This window comes from Acomys russatus, chromosome 17, assembly GCF_903995435.1.
Source record: "Acomys russatus chromosome 17, mAcoRus1.1, whole genome shotgun sequence".
Classification (NCBI taxonomy): domain Eukaryota; kingdom Metazoa; phylum Chordata; class Mammalia; order Rodentia; family Muridae; genus Acomys; species Acomys russatus.
Window position 1 is genome coordinate 37,096,444 of NC_067153.1, and position 27,262 is coordinate 37,123,705.

The 27,262-nt window shown below is 50.8% G+C and overlaps 1 protein-coding gene across 1 annotated transcript; it reads right to left on the reverse strand.

Moving 5' to 3' along the window:
- Positions 1-1,797: 1,797 nt before the first annotated feature.
- Slc45a4 (solute carrier family 45 member 4) lies at positions 1,798-27,262 on the reverse strand. The gene is made up of 7 exons (XM_051159716.1): positions 26,993-27,262; positions 10,279-10,467; positions 8,402-8,581; positions 6,873-7,939; positions 6,117-6,216; positions 5,184-5,395; positions 1,798-2,589 (listed from the first exon to the last, which is right to left on the reverse strand). The coding sequence occupies exons 1-7, from the start codon at positions 27,234-27,236 to the stop codon at positions 2,224-2,226; spliced, it is 2,358 nt and encodes a 785-aa protein (XP_051015673.1). The 5' UTR covers positions 27,237-27,262; the 3' UTR covers positions 1,798-2,223.

The following is a 27,262-nucleotide window of genomic DNA, read 5'->3' on the forward strand; positions in this document are numbered from 1 at the left end:
GTGACTTTACCAAGGCTTGTGCCATGAACACACAGTGTCCTTGTGGTACTTCAGTGGAGTGGAGACTAGTATCTCAAGGGCTGGCAGACTGTGCATGGTAATCCCATCTCTCTTCCTCCTGTGGGTCTGGTCTCTGTTAGACCCCAAACCTCCTGACATCCAGCTTCAGTGAGCACGGTCTGCATTAAGCCTCTGGGAAGTGCTCTGAGCAGCATGTGGTCCTCTAAGACCCCCTATGATGGTTCCAGGCCTTTTGTTGGGCCTGGTTTTGCCCACTTAGTGTTCTCTGGGCTCTTGCCTCCTCCTGACCTTCTCGGCAAGGTGGGAAAGCAGAGGCTGTGGCCCTTAGCATCAGGAAGGAGGGGACACTATCTTAAACCCACCAGAGGAAGCCAAGTTGCATAGGAACAACCTGCCAGGGATGCCGGTTGAAGAGGAGCCCAGAAGTGCCTGCGTTCCCAGAGAGGCAGAGCACCCAGTTGATGGGGCTTAGCTGGAGGGGAGGTGGGGAGGCTCAGCATGGGGACTGTGTTTGGTGGTTCAACTTCCCCTACTCAAGCAGGAGACTTGCAATTGTGTTCTCAACTGGCAACACAGAAAGCACTGGGAGGTGGAGCCAGCCCTCTGCAGGTCTAGGCTTGAGGGAAGACCCAGGCAGGTGGGAAGCCCCCTTGTATCCTGAGCACACGCCTCTGCTCCCCAGATAGAAAACACACTAAAACTACAGAGTGCCACCTGTGTGCAGAACGTGGCGAGACAAAGGCCTGCCAAGGACGTTAAACACAGCATTCCTTTGAATATGCAGAAAATTCAAGTAATTTATTTAAAAACTGCTTACTTTCATCTTGAAATATATATGTATATATATATATATATATATTTGCTTTAGAATGCTTATATTGCAGCATGATTCTCATGCACTTTAAAGTACTTTATGTAAAAACACCAACCAAGGCAGCGAGAGCACAGCTTCTTCTGCACACCATCCAGGAAGGACCTCCTTCTCCTGAGTGCAGACTGACTGGCCGTTTTACACACGAAGAGACAAACTGTGGAGCTTTTGAACAGAGATTGTGGTTTGAAAAGTACTTTCCCACAGCTGCCGCCTTTGGTGAGCCTGGGTTTGGCCCATGCTGGCCTCTCGTTGCCTTCATTCCCATTCCAGTGACCGTCAGCAGGAGCAGGTTGATGAGGTCACGAGATTTCAGTGAGGTTCCAGCGAGGACCAATGTCACTGATGTGGCAGGGAGGTAGGCCTCGGCACCCTCATGTGCCCTGCTCTGATGTCACTGTTCCCCACACTCTCGAGGTAGCCTTGCAGCAAGACTCGGGAGCTAATGCTCACCTGGGGCTCTGTGCCTGGATTCCCAGGCAAAGGTGTAGAAACAAACTGAAATGGCACGCAGAGCCAACAGCCGCCCTGTGGTCACTTCTGGGGGGAGGGGGCAGGTGGGTAGGGACTGGACACAGACAAGCTTGCACACAAGCACACAGGAGGCACACTGAGAGTTCACACTCAGCACTCCTGACTGGTACAGTCCCTGGGTGGGATGTCTGGAGGGTACCCTGGGGAATGGATGCCTTCTCCTCAAGCGCCTCGGCGAACCTTCCCCAGCTTTGGTGTATGGCCTCAGGCACTGACAGCTGTGCACAGGACTGCGGGCCTAACTTGCCAGAGATGCTATTCTTCTAAGAAAACCACAGTTGTGAAAAAGAAAATACTGTTTCTAAAATAAACAGAGAAAACCGCTCTGAGGCGCTGCAGTACCGCAGGGGTGCTGAAGAGCCCTCTCGGACACCTGCTGGACAATCTGGGTACTGCACTGCTGTTGGCCGCCTTCAGATGACATCTGCCAAGTGAGTTAGTGTCTGCACTTTTGATTACTTTTTTTAGAAATGCAGACCCTTAACATTTTCTAAACTGCTTATTGACTATGCTGTGAATGTTTCACAATTTAAAACATGCAGAATGATATACCTGCAGAATAAAAAATAGCTGAAATTAAGGTTTTTTTTCCTCAATAAAAAAGATTTCAAATGATTTTTTTTAATTGTGGGAAAGGTAATTAGTGTGATATTTTTGTCTAATAGCTCAAACCTACCCTACACCTAACACCTACTGAACTTGGACTGCGCTCTGGGAAAGAACTCCAGCTCGCACGGTGTCGGCAAGCATAACCCCCATCCACCCTGCCCTCCAGTGTGGAATGTGCCAGCTGGGGCTCACACCATGGACTCTGTCTCCACCGGCCCCCGGGGGGCCCCTTTCCTAGACAGCTTCAGCACAGTAGGCTTTTCACTGTCTGCTCCACCCTCGCCTTCGACAGCGGGCCCTGAGGACAGGCCTTTCTGCTCCTCCTTGGCCTCCTCTGACACCTCGGGGTAGATAACCAGGAATGTGGCTGTCAGAAAGCCCAGGAAAGAGCCCACGGAGGCCACTATGGGGATGACAAGGACAGTCTTCACAGCATCGACCATGCCCCCAAGGGCAGATGCAACTAAGATCTGAGAGATGTAGACCTGGCAGGAGAGGATGGCGCAGTCAATGCCAAATCCACGTTTGGAGTTCCCCGGACTGTGGTGGACATACTGCAAGAGAAGGGACACAGGTGTGAGGGACAGAGAAGGCAATCTTCATCTGTACTTCAGGGCTGCGAACACTGACTGCGAGAGAGAGAGAGAGAGAGAGAGAGAGAGAGAGAGAGACAGAGAGAGAGAGAGAGAGAGAGAGAGAGAGAGAGAGAGAGAGAGAGGACGACCTCCCTAAGCTAGGCACTGGCACTGGGCAGTAAAAAACAGTAGAACATCATGGCTCATAGGATGGCTCATAGGGAGGAACACAGAAGCAGCTCTACAACCTAATCAGGACTTTATTTAACAGAACACCGCCTTTAGCCCTAAGAAAGAGAGGTAGGGCAGACATAAGGGTGCCCACTCTCCCTAATGATCTCCTTCGACAGGAGGGAACACTGGGCAGTTTTGTGTTTCCTGAACACAATATAAAAGCATGCCTGTACACTTATACAGCTACACTTACCCCAAGTCTCCAAAGGAGACTTCATCCCTGAGATATGGGGGTCAATCTACCCAGAAGATGGAAACTGCAATTAGATTTTAGACTTGGGTATACCACAGCCAGAGGGAGATTTTAAACACACCTTCCAGAAACCAGAAAGAGAACAAGAGAAGAAGTGAACAGCAAACAAACCCCACTTTACTCAACAGACAGAGAGGGGCCAGGGGCAGAGCACCCATTTCACCATATAGGACATGCTGGGCCACAGATGGAGTTATCAGCTACCTCAGGGGCTGAAGTCATGTATGTGTGCTTTCTCTGATTTTGATGATTTGAAACCAGTCTACTATGACCATGTCAGAAATTCACCATCACACTTCTGAGTAACCCATAGGTTCAAAGTAGACAAAAACCATAAAAATCTGTGTATGTGTGTACCTATGGAGACAAGATGCCAACATCTGGTGTCTTCACCCCCTTCTATACGACAGGGTCTCTCGCTCAGTGGCTGTCTGGGCCAAGAGCCCCAGAGACCTTCTATTTGCCTACCTGGCACTGGCATTATAATCATAGGCACATGTTACCACGCCCTAGGCCTTCATGGGTCCTGGAGATCCGAATTCAGGCCCCCACGCTTGGACACCAACTTTATCCACTAAGCTATCTCCCTTAGACTTTAGAAAAACCTTTGAAATGATGTTTTAAAAAAAAAATAATAATAAAAGTAATACAGTAGTTGGGTATGATTGTCCACATCTTGGATCTCAGCACTCAAGAGGCAAGTGGATCTCTGTGAGTTCCAGGCCAGTCAGGGTACAAATGAGAACACATTTCAGGGGGAAAAAAAAAGTAGTGCACTGAAACTTACAGATTCATGTGACAGCCCATGGCTGCAATCCACTCACTAGGTGGAGACAACACTATGTCTGTGAGTTGGAGGCCAGGCTGGACTCCACAGGGAATTCTAGAGCAGCACAGGCCACAAGGTGACAGTTGGAGTGACCCTGAATAACAGAGCTGAGGAGCTCATGCTGTGCTCAACATCAAGATCTACTACAGACCTGCTTTAAAGAAGAATGCCTCCCATCTGTCCAAGGACAGAGAACACTGGCCAGAGGCACAGCACACGCACTCATGTGGCTATTCGGTGATAGGATATGCAGATAGGGTGGGAGGCCCTGGGTCCCTAGAACACCCACCTGGGGGAAGAATATGAGTTTAACTCCTCCACCTCGAGCCACACTAGAAACCTCCTGGGTCCACAGCATGAGGTGGCACAGAAGGCCTGGGATCAGTGATAAGTCCTGCCATACATACTACACAAGCCACACAGAACGAGGTGGCACAGAAAATGCCAGTCCAACTATAAGAAGGTAAGACGCAGGTGCAAGTGAAGTTGGGCTATCAGGAAGAGAAGGGGCTTTGAGATGCTTGTCACCATCTTTCCTGGTCTGGGAGATGCTGTTTATGACTCACTTCTGAAATGCCAGCAAGTGCCTCAGCCTCCACAGTTATGAACCCTGCCGAGTTCATCTATAAAACACCACCGCTAGGTTCCATTAGGAGTGAATAGGTGTGGTGTGCACTACTGAGATAATTGATTTTGCTTTAATGATTAATAGGATTAAAGGTGTGTGCTGGCATGCCCAGCTGCTTGCTTGCTTCTTTATCCCCCGTCCCCCTACACCCTGCACCCCCGCCCAGTCTTAAGTAACCTAGTCTGGCCTTGAACTTGCTGTGGGGGATCTTGACATCCTGACGCTCTGGATTTCACCTTTCTAGTGCTGGCTGTGTAATTATGCTCCACTACACCGGGGTTCCAATGCCTTTACACAGAGGCCCAATAGTAATACCTCAGAAACAGTGGCTGTTAACAGAGTAACTCTTCAAATGCCGCATAAGCCAAGGGCACTGAGGCTACTAGATCAGGGTCCAACCAACCAGTGAGCCTGGAAAGGGAACTGCCCACAGGTGGAGAGCATGATGGTAGAGGGGATGTGGGCCTAGAGGCAGAACGGCCAGAGACCCCTCTGTGGCTAGGGAATGACTAGGAGAGCAGCAGCTGTTGCCTTTATCAGCAGGGAAGACAGAACAGCAGCGCACTAAAGTGCTGCACCACCACCACCACCACCACCACCTTTGCTCAGCATCCTCAGGCTGGCTGTACCTCCTTAATGTCGTGGTAGTGCCCTAGGAGGGCGTAGGGGCAGTAGGAGATGCTCATGGAGACGACACCCATGGTGCTGATGGTGACCATAGCCACATAGACGTTGGGAAACATGGCCATCACAGCGGTCCCCACAGAGAAGCCCAGTGTCCCCAACATGTAGATGATCCTGATGCTCAGGTCGTAGTTGTCCAGGTACTTCTGTAGCAGGGCTGCAGAGAGGTCACAAGGATCAGGACTTAGCTGCTACCCACACGCACCCTTTACCTCCAGTGCTGCCTCCCTCTGGGTGATCCTGGGCCTTCTTCAGGCACAAATATCATCTCCTGCCCACCTGAACCATGGAGCCCCATGCCCACCCAGGCCTTCCTGGGGGAATTCTCTGACCCATCCCTCATCATTCTGGGTTCCCCAACACTCTGGACAGACTCAGGATCCTGCCTCCTGATTGGATCCTCATAGGAACCACTTCCTCCAGGAAGCATCTCTAGTTCTCTAGTAGAATGGTGACAGTGGTGTGGTCCTTGTCACCTTGACACTTGGCTGACCTGCCCTCCCCTCCCCACTTCAGCTTCAGATCAGGCAAAGCTGACTTCCATTCCAAGTTCAGACTGAGTGTGGGCAGGTAAAGGAGGGGTGAGTAGGGTATGCTACCTTAGGGTGAAAGCCCATCACCCTTGCCATCAGGACTCCTGTCCCTGGCAGTCTGGACCTGTTTCACTACCTTCAGACTGCTTGGCCCCAGGCATGGCAGGGACAACATGCTAGTAGACAGACAACATCCATGCTAGACAGTGTCATGGGACTGTGCACAAGGATAGCCTCAGAGCCTCAAAAACACTGGAGCCCAGGCCACATCTGACTTTAATAGCTTTTCCTCTATTTAGGTAAAAGCCAGGATCTCCTGATACCTGGGGTTTGGCACCTTCTCACCTGAGCAGATAGCACCAGTAGCAGCATAAATGACCAGGCCCCAGCAGCCCATCTTCACACCAGCGTTGTAGGCATGCCAGGCGGTAGAGTTGAAGGGGGCCTGTTGCAGAGAGAGGAGGTTGAGGGCATTTGCTGCCCTCAGGGCACAGGAGATTACTCTGCACTCCCGTGCAGGCAGTTTGAGAGGTGACAGACACTCTAGTGAGGAGGAGAATCAACCCAAGTCCAGGTCAGTATCTGGTAAGCTATTTCCAGTCCCTCCCAGGCCACATGCAGCTCTGCTGCCCACAGTGTGAAGTGGAATGCTGCCTGTGGGCCTGAAATAGCGCCTGTCTGGACTTGTAGGAAATTACTCTGCCCTCTCTGAGCCACCATGCTAGCCCCTGAAAAGGGTGTAACAGACCACTGTGGGCCCCTACACAGGCCACAAACACTAGCACGGCCTGGCAAAAATAAAACCAGGCTGTTACTTTGACAGCTGAACCAACACTCTATTCACAATTTTCAAAGTGGTTCTGGTCCTGTGAAAGCACCTGGCAATCACAATTGGTCACCAGACCCCACTGTGACAACTTTGTCTTAGCTTATGCAACTGACCATACACTGAGATGTGCACTGGCCAGCTGCCTGCTGGGCATTCCCCTGACCCCCATGGCTTTGTGGGTGCAAGGGGAGTAATGCACTCACAAGAGGCTCCTGACATGGTACTTGCCTAGGTCTCTTGTGCAGTGGAGCTGCTAGCCATAGGGTGCTCACCTGGGGGTCCCCTTTGAAGATAACCTGGCCCATGAAGTCAGTATAGAAGACAGCCTCTGCGATGACAGAGAACCAAGTGAGTAGGTGGCAGAGGCAAAGCCGCATCAGCTCCTTGGGCATCTTCAGCATGGACAGCCACAGCAGACGCACAGTGGTCTCTGTCTCCCCCTCTTCACTCTCTGTGTCCCCGCTGGAGGCAGTAGCCCCACTCTGGTTGCGATGTCGGGAGCGTTGCCGCTGCTGCAGGTCATACAGGTCACTCATGCTTCGGGATGGCTTGATCAGGACCACCGCGTTGGCCCGGCGGTAGCGATAGCAGTGGGAACCAATCTTACCATAGTAGGAGAAGGTGCTAGAAGCTTGCCTGTGGAACATGTGCCTACGCCGCTTCATGGAACCAGATGTGGCTGAGGGCTTCAAGTCTACCTTCGAGCGGCTGAGTGAGTCCATTGGTGGGGAGCCTCTCCCATTTGGGACTTTAGCTTCATTCAAGTGATTATCAAGCAAGGTGTCCTCCTCCTTGGTGGACTCCCTGAGGAACGTGGACAGGCGGGGCAGCTTGGCCCTCAGGAGCTCCTGGCTGGTGCTCTGGGGGGTGCTGGGGTAGGAAGCATCATGAAAGATGGAGGGCTCTATGTCATGCAGGAAGAGCAGTTGAGGCTCCATGTCCAGGGTGGCATCAGGCATGTGCAGCACCGAGTCGCTCTTGCTGCGCACGATGTCCACATCGAGGTAGTCCAAGGACAGCTCGTGCTCCGACTGCACCTCATCTGGGAATGGGGGGCTCCCGTCCTGCATGCCCCCACCGAGGGAGCTGAGGCGGGTGGCTGGGGCTGGGGTGCTAGGCTGGACACTGGTGCTGGGCAGGGTGGCATCCTCAGGACTGCGGTCCTGCTGTGGGCTGTACTGCTCCTCCTCAATGCTGAAGAGATGCAGAGCCACTGACACAGAGAAGATGATGGCAGCGAAGAAGAACAGCACCTGGTTCTGTGTCCGGAACCAATCACCTAGGAAGGTCTGTGTCCAGTCTAGCCCACCCAGTACGTAGCCAATGGCCCCACCAAGGCCTGTAGGTAGAGAAGTGACAGTGAGCCTCACAGGGCCAGCACAGAGCTCTCCCTCACACCGGGAAACTGGGTTATGTGGCAAACCAGTGAGATAGAGAATGAAAGGACAGCTTAGACAAACACATCAAAGTAACTCAGGTAACTGCACAGGTCTTAAGACTGGCCTAACATTATTCCCAGTCAGAAACCAAGACAAAAGGACTCTCAGGCCTAGAAGCAACCCCAGCACACCCACGTGCTCCCCTCTAGCTGAGTGACAAGACTGGGCAGTGTCAGTGTGGGACCCTCACCACATCCCCTTGGTAGGCCTTACTCTCTCTTAGCCCTGTTCCTCAGTCCCTTTATCCTGCTGGGTTCGCATGGAAAAGTGAGTCACGGTACTTCCTAGGGCCCCATCACTGATGACTGCTAACAAGGAGCACTGATCCTCCCTCCCACCTGAGGCCTGGCATGGGGCTTTACCAGCAGAGAAGGCGTGTATGTTGAGGGCCATGTCTTGCTCCTCACTGTCTACCACATCCAGCAGGTAGGCACGGATGGGCCCCTCAGTTGCATCGGCACTGAAATCCAGGACCACCACTCCCAGCACCGTGAGGACAATGCCAATGGGCTGCCGGTTGGGAACATCGCCGAGCGCCAGACCTGGACAGAACATGGGCAAGCAGTCACACTCCAGGGCCAACTGTAGGCTCCTGAGGCAAATGCTCTCAGGACAGCAGGAAGCTTCAACCCATTTCGGTGATTTGTGGGTATCCCTCTTTGTCCTGTCCCCAGAGCTCCCTCTCAAAACAATATTTATTATGATTGTTTCACTTCCACATATAGATATGTACCTCATGCACATGCTTGATGTCGGCAGAAGTCAGAAGAGGGCATCAGATCCTTTGGAACTGAAGTTACAGATGGTTTGAGGTACTACATAATGCTAGGACTTGAACCTGGGTCTTCTGCAAGAGCAGCAAAGCTCCCACTGAGCTCTATGTTCCTCCCTCAAGAAGGGGGGCAGGTTCTTCCTCCTTTACAATCAGCAACAGTGGCCACTGGCTGGTAAAACAACTGGCATCTGCCGTAGTGGCTATGCAAGAGCTACCGCCTCCACCTCTATGAGGACACTAGCTCCTCCTCTCCTCTGTCTACCAACACCAACTCCTCTGTACTGCATCTTGAGCTGGTTGGCTCTGCCTTAGCACCCAAGCTAGACAACAGCTTTGAGTACATAAGGATGTCAGGCCTATGTAGAAAGGCCATGCAGGCTCAGCAGGCACAGTGAGCCTCCAAGGAGGCTGCCCTCACACAGCAAACCTAGCCTGACTAGGGAGCCTGCCTGGACCAAGAGATCAATGCCCAGACCTGAGCCCTGGTTAGCTCACACTGGGACCAACCTTTAGGACTAGGAGAGGATGGGGGCGCAAAGGCAGGCCTCCCCATGAAGTACTGTCTTCTGACTACACCTCAACATGCTGGCCCATAGGTCATCCTGGAGGCCCCACTGGCAAGAGAAGACCTCAGGCTGAAGTGTTGGTGCCTCCAGGATGGCTGTGTGTGGGTCACCTGTGGCCAGGGCCACCCCATGGATGCTCTCTATACATGCCACTGCATATGGGGAAGTAAAGGAATGCTTGCAGGTGACACGGACAGGCCCAGGGCCAGCAGCAAATACCAGGAAAGTGGGGACCGTCTCTGGTGGAGGAGTCTGCCTTGTACAGGTATGACTCACCAAGAAGACACATGAGGCAGGAGGGGAATGACCCACAGCTGCCACAGACTGTCCCTAACCTGGCCCTGAGGAGCTGTGACTGGCTCTTGGAGGTGGTCCTCTGGGGCCTCTCTACCCACAGACCTGTGCTTGAGAACCCACACTGCACTCCTAAGCCAAAAAACAAGGCTTTGTTTCCACCAGTTCTGAATGGTGCCCACAAGGCAGAAAATATTTTCCCACAGAGTAGCTTTAATTAAAAACAAAACAACAGAAAGAGGCAAAACAACACATGAGGCATGAACCAAGAAAACAGACAGCAAACTGGGTTCTGGACATTTTCACTACCACGTCTAAGAAAAGGAGAAAAAAAAAAAGAAAAGATAATTTCTGAAATCACTCTGGAAACAGGACGTGGTGTCAGATATGCACTAAAAACAAGCCATCACAACAGGAAGCGTTTCCCTGTGAACAGGTTCCTCCAGCTTTCCCATGTGGGGCCAAGCTCAACTGCCAAGCTCCCTGCCAGTCTCCACCAAGCGGTCCTTAGCAGCCCAAGCTGGTCCCTGCACAAGGTGACCCAGTGAAGTCACCAGATAAGGGCCCCAAAGCATGCACTAGTGCAAGCTCAACAAACACTCACCTATAGCAGAGCCGTTGAGGAAAAGTGCAACACCAATGAGGACTCCCACACACAGCACAAGGATGAAGGGCCGCCGGCGGCCCCAGCTCAGGGTACAGCGGTCACTTGCAGAGCCAATAAGCGGTGTGAAGATGAGACCGAGGACAGGGCTCAGGAACCAGGTGAGGCTGTAGTACTTATCAGGGAGGCCTGTGGGGACACACAGACTGTCACATGCACACTCCACATAAATACATACTCTTGCTCCCTCAAGTCTCCTCAGGATAGCTCTTTCCCTTAAGGGTCTTCTGTCTCTGAAGATGCTAAACAGGAGAGTACTCCAGACCTTGGAGCCAGTCCTGGGCTCTGCCTGAAGGGCTACCATGCTGCTAATACTGAGCAAGGCTGAGCTGCTGCAAAGTCCTGCAGGGTACCAGGCATGGGCCCCTGTCCCTCTATACCATACTATACAGTTGCAGCAATAGGAAGAGCCACTGAATTTTGGACCTGACAGAGGAAAATCTGTTACAGACAGTCTTGCCAAGGGTCAGTACAGCCACCAAGGCCCTCAGTTACTTTGGCAGTGGGTGCCCCAAGCACTGGGGTGGTATAAGTCCACATGTATGCAGCCGGAGCCAGAGGGCCACAGCCAGACCCAGTGCCCCTTCACATTTAGCTTTCCTAACTGTCCAGGCACGAAGCAGTGAGTATGGTGGCCTCAGGATGGAACCCTGGACAGCCTGATGTCACAGAGTCTATGCCGCCTCCCTGTCATACAAACTCAAATGTGGTATCAACAGAACAGATGAATGATGATGGCCCTGGGCACAGGCCAGAGCACCGCAATGCAACTGGAATGCACCTGCACAGCTGCCAGCAGCTCCGATGAGCCTCTGTACCACACAGACTCTTGTACATGAGCACTTACCACACCACTCCCTTGAGTGACATCTAAAGTCTCGTAAAGGAGTCTGCTACTGCAAGTCAGAGTGCTGGTCATCCTTACGAGGGCAGTGACCAGATGCTGGGTGGGCGTGGCCTACTGTATGTGGTTGGGGAGCTTTGGGTGTCATCCCTCAAAGTGAGAGCTGCAAAACTAACCCCATTTTACAACCACCTGAAGTTTGCTTAGCATCTAAAGGGTCTGACACTTTACCACTTCATCAGACAAGCAGGTCACACTCTAAGGACACTGAGGAAACAGACTCATGTTGAGCTGGCAAGAAAAATAAACGCTGTGTGGGAGGAAAGTAAGCTCAAGAGAGGAAGCACCTTGCAGAACCCCTTGCCATCACGCCATTAGGTACCACGGCACTCAGCCAGGGTCTAAGGTGTGTGCTCTGACCTCTGCAGCCATGCCTGGCTACAGGAAAGCTAGATCTGTACCCATCCCGAGTCAGCAGAACAGACACGAATCAGGGAACTAGAGTCTGCCCAGTGAGTTCCACCAGACAAGCCAGGTGGGGCCCTAGTAGTATGGGCTCTTCAGCCTTGCTAGGCAAGGCACTCAAGGGGCCATGGTTGTTGTGCCCTTGCCTGCCTTCAGAAATGGCCACGCCTTGTATCCTGTCTCTTAGCACAACCCCTACTCAAAATGACCCAGAGTGAACACAGCAGTGTGAGGCTCAGAGGAGGGGGGAGCACCCTGGACCTCCCACAGGTCCCGCCACCAACTCAAAGAAATAAGGAGCCCAATTCAGTCTTGCAGGCATGAGGCATCTTCATGGGCCCTGGCAGCACCTTAGCAGGCTTGCCCTTTCCTGCCTGGGGCAATTGTCTTGCTCTCACTGTCCAAATACCTGGGGGGTGGCGGAGGACTATCCATTCAGGTTCTACTGCCTTCTGTTGCCCACAGTAAGCATAGGGTTCTGTACTATACAGACCCAGAGGCCCTGAGTTTGTCCCAGTCAGGTTGTGACTCCATGAAAAACACTGGTACCAACAAGTCTTCTTGCCCGCTTCCTGTCAGGAGCCAGATGGGACATACAGAGGTGTGCTGTGAGACAAGGCCTATATGGGCCAGGCGCTCTCTCCTCCACACAGTCCCTCTTTAGAACTGATACTGTGCTGCTGCTGTTGTACAGTCCAACCATCTGGGGCCAGCCTGTCTCTCAGCAGTGCCTTCCCTGGCTAGGCCCAGCAGTATGTCCCTAGTACTAAACCTGATCAAGATAGCAAGTCCCCACAGACCAGAACTCTCCCAGTAAGGTGACAACGCCAACATCAGTGGAGCCTGTGGCCCCTCCACCCTGGCATCAGTATGCCCAGGCATCAGCCCTTGGGAACACACACCTCAGCAAGGTCACACTGACAGGCTACGCACACAGGAAGACAGGAGTCACAAATGATTGACAGGCTCAGGAAGGCTGCAGCATGTAGCAAAGGGGCAGTGGGAAAGACAGACACATGAATTCTTCAGAGCACACCAACTGGAGAATAATGTGCTCCCCGTCTCTAGAGTAGACTACAATCAGCAGTCTACTACAGCATTCTGCAGACTAGAACAAACAATACATGCTCTCACACAAGATGGATGGACAGAGTGCAGCTCTAGAGCAAGGTGTTCAACCTTTTGACACTTCAATGTGAGACTGACATCTATAATATGCTGGGGTACACTCATAGCTATCCTGTGGGCTGCAGAATGAGCACACGACACGTGTGTAGTGTAGAGCAGGCCCTACTACACCCAAAATGGCCCTTGAAGCAGCTAAGAGCTGGCAACTGAACAAGGCCAGGCACTGATACGAACTGGGGCAGCTAATGAGAGTCAATGAACAAATAGTACTGGCTAGGCTCTTCCAGGTGGGCATGGCTAGCAAAGACTGCCCAGGGATGGAGACAGAAGCATCCCGAGAAGACCTTGAACCTGTTGTCACTACTGCAAGAAATGACACCTGTAGCCATCACAGCCCAACAGCTATGGTTACAGAACCACGGAGCAAACTCTGTCACCCATAATCATATGGTCTTCCACATATATCTTATAAAAGGTGACTAGAACACTCACACACACACACACACACACACACACACACACACACACACACACACACACACAAAGCTTACGGAGGGGCCAGAGTGTTGGCACAGTGGTTAAGAGCACTGGCTGCTCTTCTAGGGGACCCCAAGTCTACATGTCAGCTTGTAACCATCTGTAACTCCAGTCTCAAGGAATCTAACACCGTCTTCTGGCCTCCATGAGCATTACACATACATGTGGTACACAGGCATACATGCAGGCAAAACACCCATACACATAAAAACATATTAACTAAATAAAAAGAAAGGGCTTCCAAAATTCAAACTTCAACGTTGTAAGTTTTATGCAGTTAGCCCATCTGTTGGGTCTGGGGCTGCTTGCTCACTGGCTCTAGGGCAAGGATGAGCATTGGTCTACGAGCTGTCAATCTTAACTCTAGCCCCTTGTCTTCTATTGTTCTGATAACTGAGGGAGTCACAAGAGGAACCTAGAGATAGGAATTGATGCAGAGGCCACAAGGAACTCTGCTTACTGGCTTGTTCATTCTGCTTTTTTTTTTTTTAAAGATTTCTTTCTTTCTTTATTTATTTATTCAGTATTCTGCCTGCATGTGTGCCAACACACCAGAAGAGGGCACCAGGTCTCATTATGGATGGCTATGAGCCACCATGTGGCTGCTGGGAATTGAACTCAGGACCTTTGGAAAAACAGACAGTGCTCTTAACCTCTGAGCCATCTCTCCAGCCTTTCATCCTGCTTTTATGTAGAACCACCTGCTAGGGGTGACAGTACCCATAATGGGCTGGGTCATGTCAGTCAGGAGTCAGAAAACTAGGTCAGTCTGACTGAGGGTCCTCTTCCCAGATAACTCTAGCTTTTGTCAAGATGAAAAAGAAAAGAAAAGAAAAGAGCAATGAGGACACCTTGAAGAAGTTAATGGCCGTGCCTCTCGGGACTGTTGGGTCTGCATCCTCCATGGTCGGTCAGCCTATCATTCCTGAAGTAGGAATGCCAACTATGATGTGATGTTCAGTTCCATACTTTGACCTCTAGTCTTTCCAGCTTTTGCTGTTCATTAGGAATGTCACAGCTGACCACTTAGCTGACACTGTTTGTGTTCTGCAGTACCTGTGACAGGACAATGACCAGCCCCAACAGCACCCCACCCCAAGTTCTCTCCTCCAAACGGTATGGAACTGGATTAGACCGCTACATGATGCTAACAGCCTCAGGGTGGTGATGATTGCTAGTGGGTGTGGTGATACACCAGATATGCAGCACTGTGTGCTGGAGGAACCCGGAATCCTACTGGAGTAGTAAACATGGCTAGGCACTTGTGAGCTCAGGGCTGTGAGCTGACTGTGCTCAACTGTGCAGGGTTGAGGGGTGGCAGCATTGGCTATAGAGACCGTTGTACAAACAAACCAGAGAGAGGGGCAAGGACATGGACACAAAGAGCTGTTTTTCACCCCAGTCTACCTAGAAGTCCATTTTAGACTCTCTGTTCCATCACAGATCTCCAGTGCTGCCCACGGTGAGCAAGAGGAACTGCTACCTCCAACACTCAGCTGCCAGCACCACATCCCTGGGATGCCTCAGCCAGGCGATTCCCAGCAAAGCCCTAAACAAACACAACGCCGTCCCCAGTAAATAATTTTTGGTTTTTTCCAGGCAAAGGTTGAACAACAATGGTGAGACCCGGAAGGTTCCCTGTTCACAGGAAATACTCACTGTGTCACTATGTGTACATGGGACAGCCCACGGCAACACTTGGGTCACATGCAGAGGTTTCTATTCACACAGGCATTTTTGATAAACTGGTGTTTTGTTGGGGAAGGAGGCTGGGAAAATGGCCTATAAATATTTAACAAAACAAAAGGTCCAGAACGGGAATAAGAACTCATTCTTTCTCTCAATGGACAAGCCTGCCAGGCCAGATAGGTTTGTACTTCTGGACAAAACCCCATGATAACATTTGCTGGTGAGAATTTCTTCGTGGGAAAAATCTCACCATCCTTGAGTGACCTCAGGGATCTCAGACAGCAAGCTTACTGTGAACCCATATCAGGGCAGCCTTGCTAAAGCTACAGCTGTGGGGAAAATGGGCTACCTTCCACAGGCCAGGTATCACCCTCATGGTCACCTGCTGCCATGCCAGAAGCAAGGTGTGCTGAGACCCAGGGGCCTCCTCGGACAGGGAGGGTCTGCAGTGGGGGAACACACTAAAGGCATTTATCTCCAGCTTAAGGTAGAGCCACAGAGCTCCAAGGGGCATTCTCAAGTCACCAGTGCCATGGGAAGACAAGGAAAGAGTGAAACTAGACGCTACTCAGGTGGTTTCTCCTTGCTCTGTTGCTGTCACATGTCACTTTCATGCTTCCACTACCCACAAAGTGATTCACAGCTCAGTTACATGGCTGTAAGGACGAGTTCAGGGAAGAAGGCACACACTTGTCACCCTAGTACTTAGAAAGTAGAGACAAGAGAATCAGGAGTTCATACCATCCTTGGCTACTACATAGCCAGTTCAAGGCTAGCCTGAGCCACACAGATCCTTCCTTAAGAGACCCCCCCCCCCAATTCCCTCTCCAAAGAGAAAGAATGCTGGGATTCAGGGGGCCCACTTGTTTTGGGTGAGCGGATCCCCATGAATGTCTACTGAACTGCAGACACGACAGGCCTGGCTTCCAGGTCACTGACTCTGACTAAGATAAAGGCTAGGAAAGCTCAAAAGCTAGAGCCAACTTAATGGACACATACCTATCTCTAAGCCCAATGCCAAGTCCTGAACTTTCTTCCCCGAGGAGTAAGGTGCATGGAGAAAACAAATCACCTCCCAGGCCCCCACCAAGGCCAGGTGGCTTCTAAACCCATGTAAGAAACAGGGATCCCTGCATTGCCATCTTTACGGCTGCATGAAGGCTGGAAACCCAGGGTACCTGGCTCCTAAAATAAAGGGTACTGAGCACCCGTGGGAACAGGCCCTGATGGGAAAGGCTATGGGTGCCCTCCTCCCATGACAGCCTAATAGCAGAGTGCTGGAAAAAGAATGCTGCTGTATCAGGGAAGCCAGCAAGCCCCATGTGGGTGCCAGTGTGTGACTTCCCATGAAATCAAGTCTCACACATGCCAGGTAATCCGGTACTATCGTCTCCACTTCCTGGAAAAAGCTGACAGGCTAATAATGCTAGGGAAGGGTGTCATACACATGGTGACCTCTCCCCAGATAAAACTCAACATGCCAGACAACAGCACCAGGAAGGAAGAACAAGCCTGTTCCATGCTGAGGACACATGCATGAGGCATGGATGCTGGAGAAGACTCCTCAGCTTTGGTGGTAGCACTGACACCCAGCAAGGTACTCCCACTGCCTTAGGCTCCACTTCACTTATAAGATGGGGTGAGATATGCACCTTTGAGGACCCAGGGACACAAGTAACACAGAGAAACACTCACTCACTCACCCACCCACACCAACAGCGTGAGCCACTCCACCCAGCAGGTGTACACACTGTCTTCTTGGCACCAAGGAAGCAGACACAAAACAGCCTGGGACAGAGGTCCATCTAAGAGCAAGAAGTAATATCTTACCAGATGCTAGCGGGGAGCAGTATTGAGGATGATGGGGTAGCACTGAGCTGATCTGAGTCCAAAGAAAAGACACTTAAGATGGTGGGAGTGAGTAGCCCAAGATAAGCTTCCAGAGAGTGAAGAGCGTCAGAGCCTTTATAACCAGGACCTGGGGAAGGAGGGCAAGTAGCAGGCAGACGACCCAGGAAGGAAGCACAGGTGCTGGACTGAGTGGCAATGGGGGAGGAGGAGCTCTGGGGCCTTCAGGAACATAGCCTGGTTCTGCTTGAGCGTGCTACTAGGCCACTCTGTGATGGACATCTACTTGTGTAGCGCTGCACACAGGCGTAAGGCCAGGTTCAGGTTCATTCCCACCTCAGTGGCATCTCCGAATTGGACAGCTTGTGCTGACTAACAGGAAATCAAAAGGAAAGCCAGGGCAACACTTACTCTCACTGAGGTCTGAGCTCGTAGCCTAGCTTTTTGCCTCCATTCCCACATACTGTCTCTGCCCTTCAAAAGGGTAGTCTTCCCTTCTCCATGCCTAGAGCTGAAGACCAAGAGGAGAGACAGGCAGGCCTAGTAGGGTAAGGCAAAGGAAGAGAGCAGTCCTGCTTGGAGAGAAGGAGCCATGGAAACCCGCAGGCCAGCCAGCCAAGTGGGCAAAGCTCAGGTGCCAGGAGAGCCTCAGAGGTGGGTAAGGTGGGGCACCATAACAGCAGAAAAGCTTAAGGGATGATTTACAGGGCTTAAAAACACTTGTATGAAAGGATCCATTAAGTCCTTCAAGGTCAAATGCCCAATGATCACCATGTGGGCCATAAACAAATGGGCAGCCCTGTTGAAGGTGATCTGGGTTGGAAGGACACTTTTTGATTCCTCATTGGCTATAGACACTGAGTACTTTGGTTGGAAAATGGCCCTTCAGGCCTATGTCCTACCTCCCTCCATACCCTTCTGAGTATTACTGTATCACTCCATCCAAGGTAGCTCTTAGACTTTGTAACAGTACCTTGTGCCCCCCAGGTTCCAAGTTCCACAAGGGGGTGGAATGAGTCCTCTGGACTCTCTGAGCAGAGCAGCAGCAGCAGCAGCACTACCTCAGCACAGCCAAACTAAGGCCAGACTCAAGCTTCCTGGCCTGCCATTACTACCCCTTAGCAGGTGACCATGTCCCTCTTGTTTGTTCTTCTTCAGCATAAGGTGCATCCGGCATGCCTGAGGCTGCTCTCAAAATGAGTATGTAAAGTGAAACAGACTCTTCAATGCTGAGCTTATCATTGCCTCATTTCCTGTGTAGGTAAACACCTCTTCCCAGGGATGCAGCTGCCTGACATGCAGAAGCCACACTGCGGGGCTTGTCCAGTCACATGCTGTGATACTTTTGGCCTGCTGGACTGCTGGAAACAGGTGATGACAAACACCTCGGCTCCCAGGATTTTGCATTCAGGATGAGAGGCACAAAGCCCAGTTCACTAGTCAACACTCCCAATACTGAAGCACACTTCTGACCTGGCTCAGCTGTCACAAGGACACACGTGAGGAAGTCAAGTTGCACTCATGTTTTGGACAAAAAGACAACAAAGGACAATGAACCCAAAAAGTCCCCAAGGAGGTGCCAGGCCATATGAGGAAGGCCGAGCTAAGGTGCTGGCAGGGAGGCCAGCCAAGCTGGGCGCATAAAGGAGAAGTGTTACAGAGCTTACAAGAGGAAGAGGCAGTGCAACTCACAGCTACTGCTGGGTCAAAAACAAAAAATAATGCTGAAACACAGAATCTGCCTTAGTCATTCCTTCACAGAGAGCCCAAACTGCAGCTGTGTGGGTAGCAAGAAAGTAAAGTACAGGTAACGACTGATCCTCGAGTCACCTGCATTTGCCCCAGCCAGGCCTGCCTTGGCTGTAAGACCCAAGCCCAGGCCCAAGTTCCTCCTTTGCACCCAACTTAGCTCAGCGAGTATCAGAGACGTCCTACTTGCCCATCCCGTCACCCTCAGTTTCCTCTAGGCTTTTTCCTTTTGTAATCTGTCTTCAATGAAACCTGCAGACAGACAGTTCTTTACTGTGATGTGCCCACAAGTTACAAACGGTAACACCCACCCATGTCCTCACTTCACTGGGGATGTGGCTCTGTGGCAGAATGCTTGCCTAGCATGTGCCAAGCCCTGGCTCTCCTCTACAGTGCTGCAGAAAGTAAAATAAAAAATAAAAAGAGGAAGCAGAAAACCCATTTTGCACCAAAGACAAGTCCTATTTATAACTGTTTACACAAGTTACATTCGTACGTATTCTGTGTAGCTTCAATTTAAACAGTTTTCTTTTCTTCCCTGTTACAGATGGAATCCAGGGCCTTGCACAAGCCAGGCAAGTGGTCCAGTGGGCACCTCCTATACTGATTGCTTTTAAGATTAAAGACAGCATTGGTTTTAAGATTTTCCAGGTAGTAGAATGTAATAGAATTCAAAGTCATCCACTGCCACACAGTCTGAGGCTATCCAGGACCACATTTTGTTTAAAAAGCCCACTTCTCCCATGACAATGGCATGTCATTTCCCACATCCACACTCCCTACCTGTCCTGTTCTAATTAATGCCTGGCACCCAGAACACCTTGGGCCTTCACAGGGTCTCTGGGTTTCTGATACTTTTCCAACACATATTTGTGGCATTTTGTTAACATTTAATTTATTTTTGGCTTTCATCATAGAGTTGTAAATGATTGTTTTCTGCAGGAACTGATAAAGTCTTTTGACTTCAATAACCTGGTATGTATGCTCTCTGTCCTGTCACCATGTTCTGAAACACACACTGACGCTGTAACTTTAGCAAGTCTCTCAAACCACCCCTGCACCATCACCAGGTTCATACGCATCATACACACAGCAATTCAGGTGTCTGAAGCCAATTCCTGCTGAGGCATACAGGCTCTGAATGGTAGCACCGTCAAACACGATTCCTGTTACACTAATTGGCTTGGCACACTGCAGCCTCTCTCAGCACTGAGCGCTGCTCAGAGACAGCCCCTGTCCATGCCCTTCCTCCTGTACATTAGCATACTCCCTACTGTTCCCAACTCTGCACCTGAGAGACACCAGGAAAGACTCCAGCCAGAGGACACCCAGGGCGAACCCCTCAACCTCTGCCTCAGCCCAGCAGCAGCCATGTTCACTTACAGGCTTTCTTCTCTATAAAGCAGCTGTTCAGGTGACATGTCCAGGTGTCCAGGCAAGCCCCAGGCCTTGGGCTGCCATGTCACTTCCAGACCAGGCACGCTGCCCAGCATCAACAGACAGGCGCTTAGTAAGAGGCTGACAAAAGAATAACAGCGTATGGAATTCCTTGGGAAAAATGATTGCAAGTGACTATTCATTGTTTGTTAAACACAATGATCTGAAAAGCAAGGAAATCCAGACTTCCCTCCCAAACACAGTACCGAGCGAACACAGGCTGCTTCCCAGTCACTGTGACCACAATTTGGGAGTTTCTTGCCCTGTCCTCCACATGCATACCCTGCCTATACACACACACAAGCATGCACAGAGTTGTCCTTCAGGGGACTGCAGCCTGGACTCTATGTGGGGGAGGGGGGCTAGGTGCAAGTGGTACAGGCAAGCTTCAGTCTTTCTTGGGTTTCTGGTGGGCAGGAAGTTGCTGGTGAAATACACAGGTGAGTTCTATTTTAGCCAATCAACAACATGCAGCGCATTTCCAAACTACCCCCATTAAACACTCTACTTCCCCTCCCTAGTGCCCACCATTCTGCCTTCCCTTCTGCCATGCAGTGTGTCCCTTTCTGCCCAGCTTACATCACTGAGCAGAGTCCTCAAGATTCACCCCTCACTGGCCATTTGCCTCCTCAGCGCCACCTTCAGCCCACTTGGCACAGAGGACTCTATGGGGAAGGGCCAAGGGATAAGAGGTAAGAAGCCTCTGACTGTATGTGAGACTTTCCTCCTGTTTCCTGGGGTGGGAATGCAATGCTGCAAATATGCAAGGGATCACAAGCCAGGGAGCCTGAGAGCCTGGGGAAGTTACCACTAGGCACCTGTGGCCAAGCTCCCTCACTCCTGCAGCACCTCTTCTAGCCCACCTGTGTCAACACATGCTAGTGTGACAGCCACACCAGGCAGCTACCTGTGTAAAGTGGAACAGGGTGCCTCTCCTAGCAAGAAGACTATTTCAAGAATGCTAACTCAGGACTCTGAGAGGAACGTATGTTGAGCTGGGGTCGGGTGGAAGCAGCACACACAGTGCAGCTCAGCGGGTAGAGTGCTTACCCAACACATGCTAGGTCCTGGGTTCCACCCCTAGTACTACCTTTCAAAAACAGGTAAGATTGGGAGTTCATTCTGTTTGCAGGATGCTTGAAGTCCACCGCTCAAATGACCTTCCACCCAGCTGGGGCCTGTGTGGGGATGGAGGGCGAGGGCTCTGACGCCTAACTCCAGCATTCAGCACACTACACACGCACACTGACCCTGCACACATCCACAGCTCTGCGTGCTCAGGGAGGTGACAAGCCAAAGGTGTGCTACAAGTACCAGCCCTTGGATGCCAGGGGTCACAGAAAGAACTCCTTGAGAGAAGTCAAGTGCATCTGAGTGGCAGGAGGTTGCCACTGACCATGCATGCAGACCCTGCAATGGTAGGGAACATAGTACAAGCAACTGTGAGAAGTCACAGAAATACCTACAGCATCCACACAGTGCTCATTTAGATGTGTTCACACCTGTTTTAGAGTGCACTGCTCTCAGATGCCTCCTGTGGAGCTGTGCTTCTCAGTTCTCACCAAAGACCCGCCATGTTTGTGCGCTTCAACATGAAGTAACACCCTGAAGCACAGGAAGGCAGCCAGCTTTGGAGGCAGTGTGCTAGGCTCAGCCATAGCCAGGAAGATGACCACCTTGCTCATGACTCAGTGCCAGGCTGCTGTGTCTGGCCTATTGGCTTCTTGCTCATGCTCCTTGTCTCCCTGGACATGCCTCACACAACTCCTTGAGTGGGGAGGGCAGGGCACAGAGGTTGTTTTCATCTCCCAATGCCTCTTGTGGATGACTATTAAAGGACAGGCTTTTCCCACAGGGGAAGAGGCTGGCTCAAGCATCCTAGAAACACACCTGTTCCCTAGGAGCTTCCATACCGTGTGTGCTCACGAAAGTTGGTGACAGCCTACTCCCGTGCTGGGAGGCAGTAAACCCGCTTTTCTCTATCCATCAATCTACAGAGCTCACTGTTTGTCTTGGGTGCTACTCTTCAGAGCCTTCACCAAAGCAGAGCAGGTAGGATCTCATGCTAGCCAAGGAGTCATTCATGAGTCAAGTCCACAGACCACAACAAAAGGCACCCTTTTCTCTGTTATCTGATTTTCCTTTTCCTCTGAGTATACTTCCTGAGCCAAGAGGGAAACAATAAATGGCAACAGAAGACTGACCCCTTCCTCAAAGGAAAAATGTAACATGAGAACACAGCACAGGCGGGCATCCAACAAAGCTAGGCTGGCTCTCTAGAAGTTTCCCATAAAGCCCTGAGCAGTTTGCTTCCAAATCTGCCTTTCAAAGAGCTGTATGCTCACATCTGGTACAGAGTTTGAGATGCCAGAGTCATCATGTGATCTATGAACGGCAGGGTGTACCACAAACCATAGTGGGTAGGGATAAGAAGGAGGCCAGGCAGTGTATGCATGTGTGCGCCCGTGCGCAGGTGCGCAGTGCTCTGTAGATCTTTCGGGCCCTCTCTCTGTTCAGGCTCTCTGAAAAGGGCAGCTGGCTTTCTATCACATGGGAGGTGGGGGTGGGGGTGAGAAGCTAGGAATGATGGCACACAATTGTAATTCCTGTATTTAGGAAGCAGAAGCCAGAAGACCACTACAAGTTCAGGCCAACACAGTCTACATACTGAGGTCAGGCTGCCAAGACTCCACAGTGACACTGTCTCACACAGGCTTGATGGGTAAAAAAACACTTGCCAAGCAAACCATGAACAAGTTTAATCCCTGGATCCTATAATGGAAAGAGAGACCTGGCTCCTCCAAGTTGTCATCTGACTTTTGGCATGCTCATTGTGGTGTGTGCATGCTCAAGCATGAGTGTGCATACACCAATAATATGTGAAATGAAAAAAAAATACATAAAAGACAAGAACAAAACCAAGATCCACATTGGGGACAATGACAAGGCACAAATTCAGCTACCTAGTGTGTGACCCTCAGAGGAGGAGGACAAGAATGTGAGATTTCAATGTTGTGAGAGTGTAAAATGTTGGAATTCTGAATGGGGTGAAAATACCATCACACCAAGAAACATCCTGTGAGATGGCGCTTATAAAGGCAGGTGGGGCCACTCCATGGACTGGACAGGGCCATGCCCATCTGCATTACATTGGTACCTGGAGTTCTCCAGTAACAAGGAGCTGTCCCTTCTATGCAAACGCCCTATCTATTTGCAGTCAGGTCCCTGTCACCCCAGCCCCATCCTCACCCATCACAGCATACCAGTCACTTTTTGTACGTCAAGGACTCCTTCGCAGATTCAGGGATTCAGCAGCAGCCCCCCAGCACCATAGGGCTCCTTCCCAGAGGCAGAACTTCCAGATGCTCTGCTCTAGAGCCTCACTTTCCTGACAGCTGTGCAAAGCAAAGATGCCCAGGCCTCTGTGGGAGCCCAGAGGAAGAAGCAGCAGCCCATCAGGTCTCACAATGTGCCAGACTCTGTAAGCACGTCAGACATGTAAACTCAGTGCCTGCTTTCCAAAGAGATCTTGGTACAGAAGTAAGCAGTGGATAAGGGAGAGCTCAGGCTTCCCAAGGGGGTCGGCTTTGGCTGTGGGGCACAGTGCCTTCCAAGACCACCACCATAGAGGCACAGAAACCACTTATACCACTTGAGCAAACAGTGGGAATGACACAGATCCCATAAGGGGCCTTACACTGCTATCATAAGGAAAATGCTGTGATTTATCACAGGCGGAAGGGTGGCTAGCTGGCCATACCACCTTCTGTTTGGCCCAAGCTTCTGGAGCTTCCTTTATTCCTACCCTTCCCTGGGGGCCGGGATGGGGGAAGACCTGATGCAGTCAGGCTAAGGATGACCAGACATTACCATTTTCAGGGGTAGAGGATACTGCAGGCAATACCTTAGAGGACACTGGCCTCTCCATGCTAGCAGGGCTTGACGGTCTCTCCATTGGTCCTAGCCCTGTGATAACAGTGCAAGAAGCTGTACCGTGGTAAAAGGCATAGGGAGCACAGGATGCAAAACTTGGTACATCAGAGAGACTAGAAAGGCAGTCTGCCACACGGCTGGTGACAGCCAGAAAGTCAGTAATCAGCAAGCAGAACTGACTTCCTCTCCGTGGGACATTCGACAGTCTTTCTGCTCCCTACATGGAGGCCCACTGATCAGTTTCACCAGCAACATTAACAATAAGACAACTTAGAGCGTACGCACAGGACTACACGAGGGCACTGCCTTTAGGAACCACCAAGGTCAGCCCTGCATATCCTTGTCTGATTGGCTACTCCTGGACTGAGGCCATCAGGTCCATTGACTTTGGAGGACAGAATCTGAGCTGGTGCTCTGCTTGGTAGCTTCTGCTTGCTGCCCTCCAGCCAGGAATTGTCTATGGGAAACTGAACATATGAAAAAAGAACCAACAGACTTCCTACCACAAACTGTAGACAACTTATGAAGAGATTATTTGTTAATAAAACACCTTTCCTTTGAAATCACTTTAAGAGCTAGTGAGATGGCTCAGTAGGTAAAGGCAATTGCTGCCAAACCTGATGACCAGAGTTCAATTCCCAGGACCAACACAGTGGGAGAGAACTGATTCCTCAAAGGCATCCTCTGAGCAAGTGCAGACCCACAACCCTCAGGTAATCAATTAATCCAACAAATCAATAGAAATGAAAACTGTAAAGCAGTTTGACACCTTTTAGAAAGATGGGTATACAGCGAAGTAGTGGTGCCACTCGCCTTTATTCCTAGCACTGGGGAGTCAGAGGCAGGTGGATCTCTGAGTTTGAGGCCAGCCTGATCTACAGAGTGAGTTCTAGGACAGCCAGAGCTACACAGAGAGACCCTGTTTCAGAGGAGAGAAAGAAAAAAGAAAGGTAGACAGATGAATATATGTAGATAACGGAAAAGCACTATGTTCTAAATCATAAAGGGTTTAGAAACAGTGTAGCCATGAAGCTTCAAGCAGAGCACCCAGAGCACATCAGCCTCCTACTGCTGTATGACAAGGCACACAAGGTGGAGTGGCATCTGTCATCCCACAGTCAATTTCTATGGGCCAGGGACCCAATGCTCAGCTCAGTAGTTTGGCTCAAGGTCTCTCAACAGCTGCATTCCAGGTCTTGACCCAGGCTGTGACTGTCACAAAGCTCGGCTGGGGAAAGGTCTGTCACCAAGCTTCTCACCAGGCACTGGCAGGATTTGTTTCTCACAAGCTCGTAACTCTTAACCCTGGGCCTTGCTGGCTCTTGGCTGGAGTCCTCATGTCATGAGGATCTCTCCAAGAAGCTACAGTGAACTAGTAAGATGGAGTCACTGAGGGACTGATGGTTAGCCTATAATCCCAGTTATTTGGGAGGGGGTAGATGGTAAAATATTTATTTTCCTCAATTAACTAAAACCACACAACAAACCTCCTGTAATAAATATTTAAAACCAAATAATAAAAAGTGCCAAAGGTCACCCAGAACAGTACAACCATGAAGTGTGAGGGGTCCAGGCAGCTGTGGATCCTGGGTCTCAGCAGCTTGGGGCTGTGGATCACAGCATTGTTGCTGTAACGTAAGAGGGAGGCCAACACAGAAGGCCATGCTGGCTCCAGATCTGCTACAAGACCTGGTGGAAGCCAGCTCAGGCGGCTTCGACAGGACAAAACAAATACCAAGTAACCCTGATGCTTCCTTCTACTTCTCTCTCAACAAACTACTAAGCTGTCTTCTGTGACCACAGCAGGGCCCTCTCTCCTCTGGCCTTATTGCCTAGTTCCCTTCCCCCAGAAGCCACTATCTTTAATCTTCAAGATGGTCTGTGTTTCATTCCCTCAGGGTACCTTCAAAATGGCTGGGAGGTTGCGAGGGTGGGGGGGTGTCAGGTCATTTACCCCTGCCTCTATGGAGCTAAGGCACCCAAAGACAGATGTGGTGTCCTGTCTGCCCCAGTACCTTCACATGACAGGACCCCAGGAGATGCAGCACAGTGATAGATAGAACAAGAGACCAGCTATGCACGGTCAAGCTCAATGCCTGCCCGGCCCCCTGCCCCAGCAATCTGGCCATAGCCTTCTGGTCACTTCCTAGGCCTTCTGAGAACTGGCTTTGGGAGCTCAGGGTAAAGGTTAAGGTCTGATTCCCAAAGAAAAGCATGCCAGAATCCACAGTGGAACCTCAGAATGAGACCTATGCCAGTTGCTTTGCTAACTCGGAACACAGAGCAGAACTTTGTGTGGCAGTGAGCGCTCCCAGTGTCAAGGAACCTGCCCCCACAGAAACCTGTGTGCTCTGAGGCCAGAGCCACACCTCATTTGTGATGGAAGGAGTAGTGATGATTTCATGGGGGTGGCACATCCACATGCTGAGCTGACTGATGCTCTCATCATGCAAGGCTGCAGTTATGTTGTGGCAAGAAATACTTCTAAAACAACAAAAGCAGACAGACTTTTAAAAATTAATCCTGATTACATCAACATACAGAATGAAACGGACGCTTCTAGATTGCTTGGCCTTCTGTCTAGTTCTCTTAGAAGCTTCAGAGCTGAAGAAATTAAGTTTTTAAAACTTCCCGAGTCTACAGAGAAAACTAAAGATTCTGACAAAACTTTGGGGACAAACCTACTCTAGTGGAAAACTGTGAGGGTTGTGGTCACTTTTGGGGTGGAATTGCACTCACTCTCATTCTACAGGCAAAGAATTTGTGTGTGACACTGGATCCCTAGCCATGGTGGTATAGCCAGTGGCCTCCACAGCCAGTATGGCTAACACAGCCACACCCAGCTTTTCTCAAGTGACCTGCAATGCAATGCTCAGACCAAAGGAACAAGCCCCTGAAGCAGGTTAACAGGAGAAAACTGTCACAGAAGTCCAGGAGCCATGACAGGGTTGCCCAGGACCCTTTTACCAGCTGTGGTTGTAGCTGCACACTCCGCAGCAGCCGGGTCCTCTGCGCTGCACTTACCTATCTGTAACAGTATAGGTGTGACCAGTGCTGTCTCCATGGCGTAACAGAATTCCCTGCCAAACATCACTGCCCCGTGCATGACCCATAGGCGCATGGGGATTCTGTCTATGGACCCCTCGCTTGTGGTCTCTTCTTGGGTCTCGGCCTCTGGGTCTCTGGGTTTCTGAGGGTCCGGCAGGGGCACAGGCAGCTCTTGTACTTGCATAGATTCCGGGTCAGCATTCTGCGGAGCCATTTTCATTACCACCAAAATATATATATATATAT

Bases quoted from the DNA above. Each gene is read 5' to 3' on its own strand.
- Slc45a4 (XM_051159716.1), bottom strand. From the start codon at position 27,236: ATGAAAATGGCTCCGCAGAATGCTGACCCGGAATCTATGCAAGTACAA. The intron at 5,396-6,116 runs GTGAGAAGGTGC...ACCTCTCTGCAG, and splicing joins TACTGGTGCTATCTGCTCAG to CCCTGCTACAGAAGTACCTG. The intron at 2,590-5,183 runs GTACAGCCAGCC...CTTCTCTTGCAG, and splicing joins ACTACCACGACATTAAGGAG to TATGTCCACCACAGTCCGGG.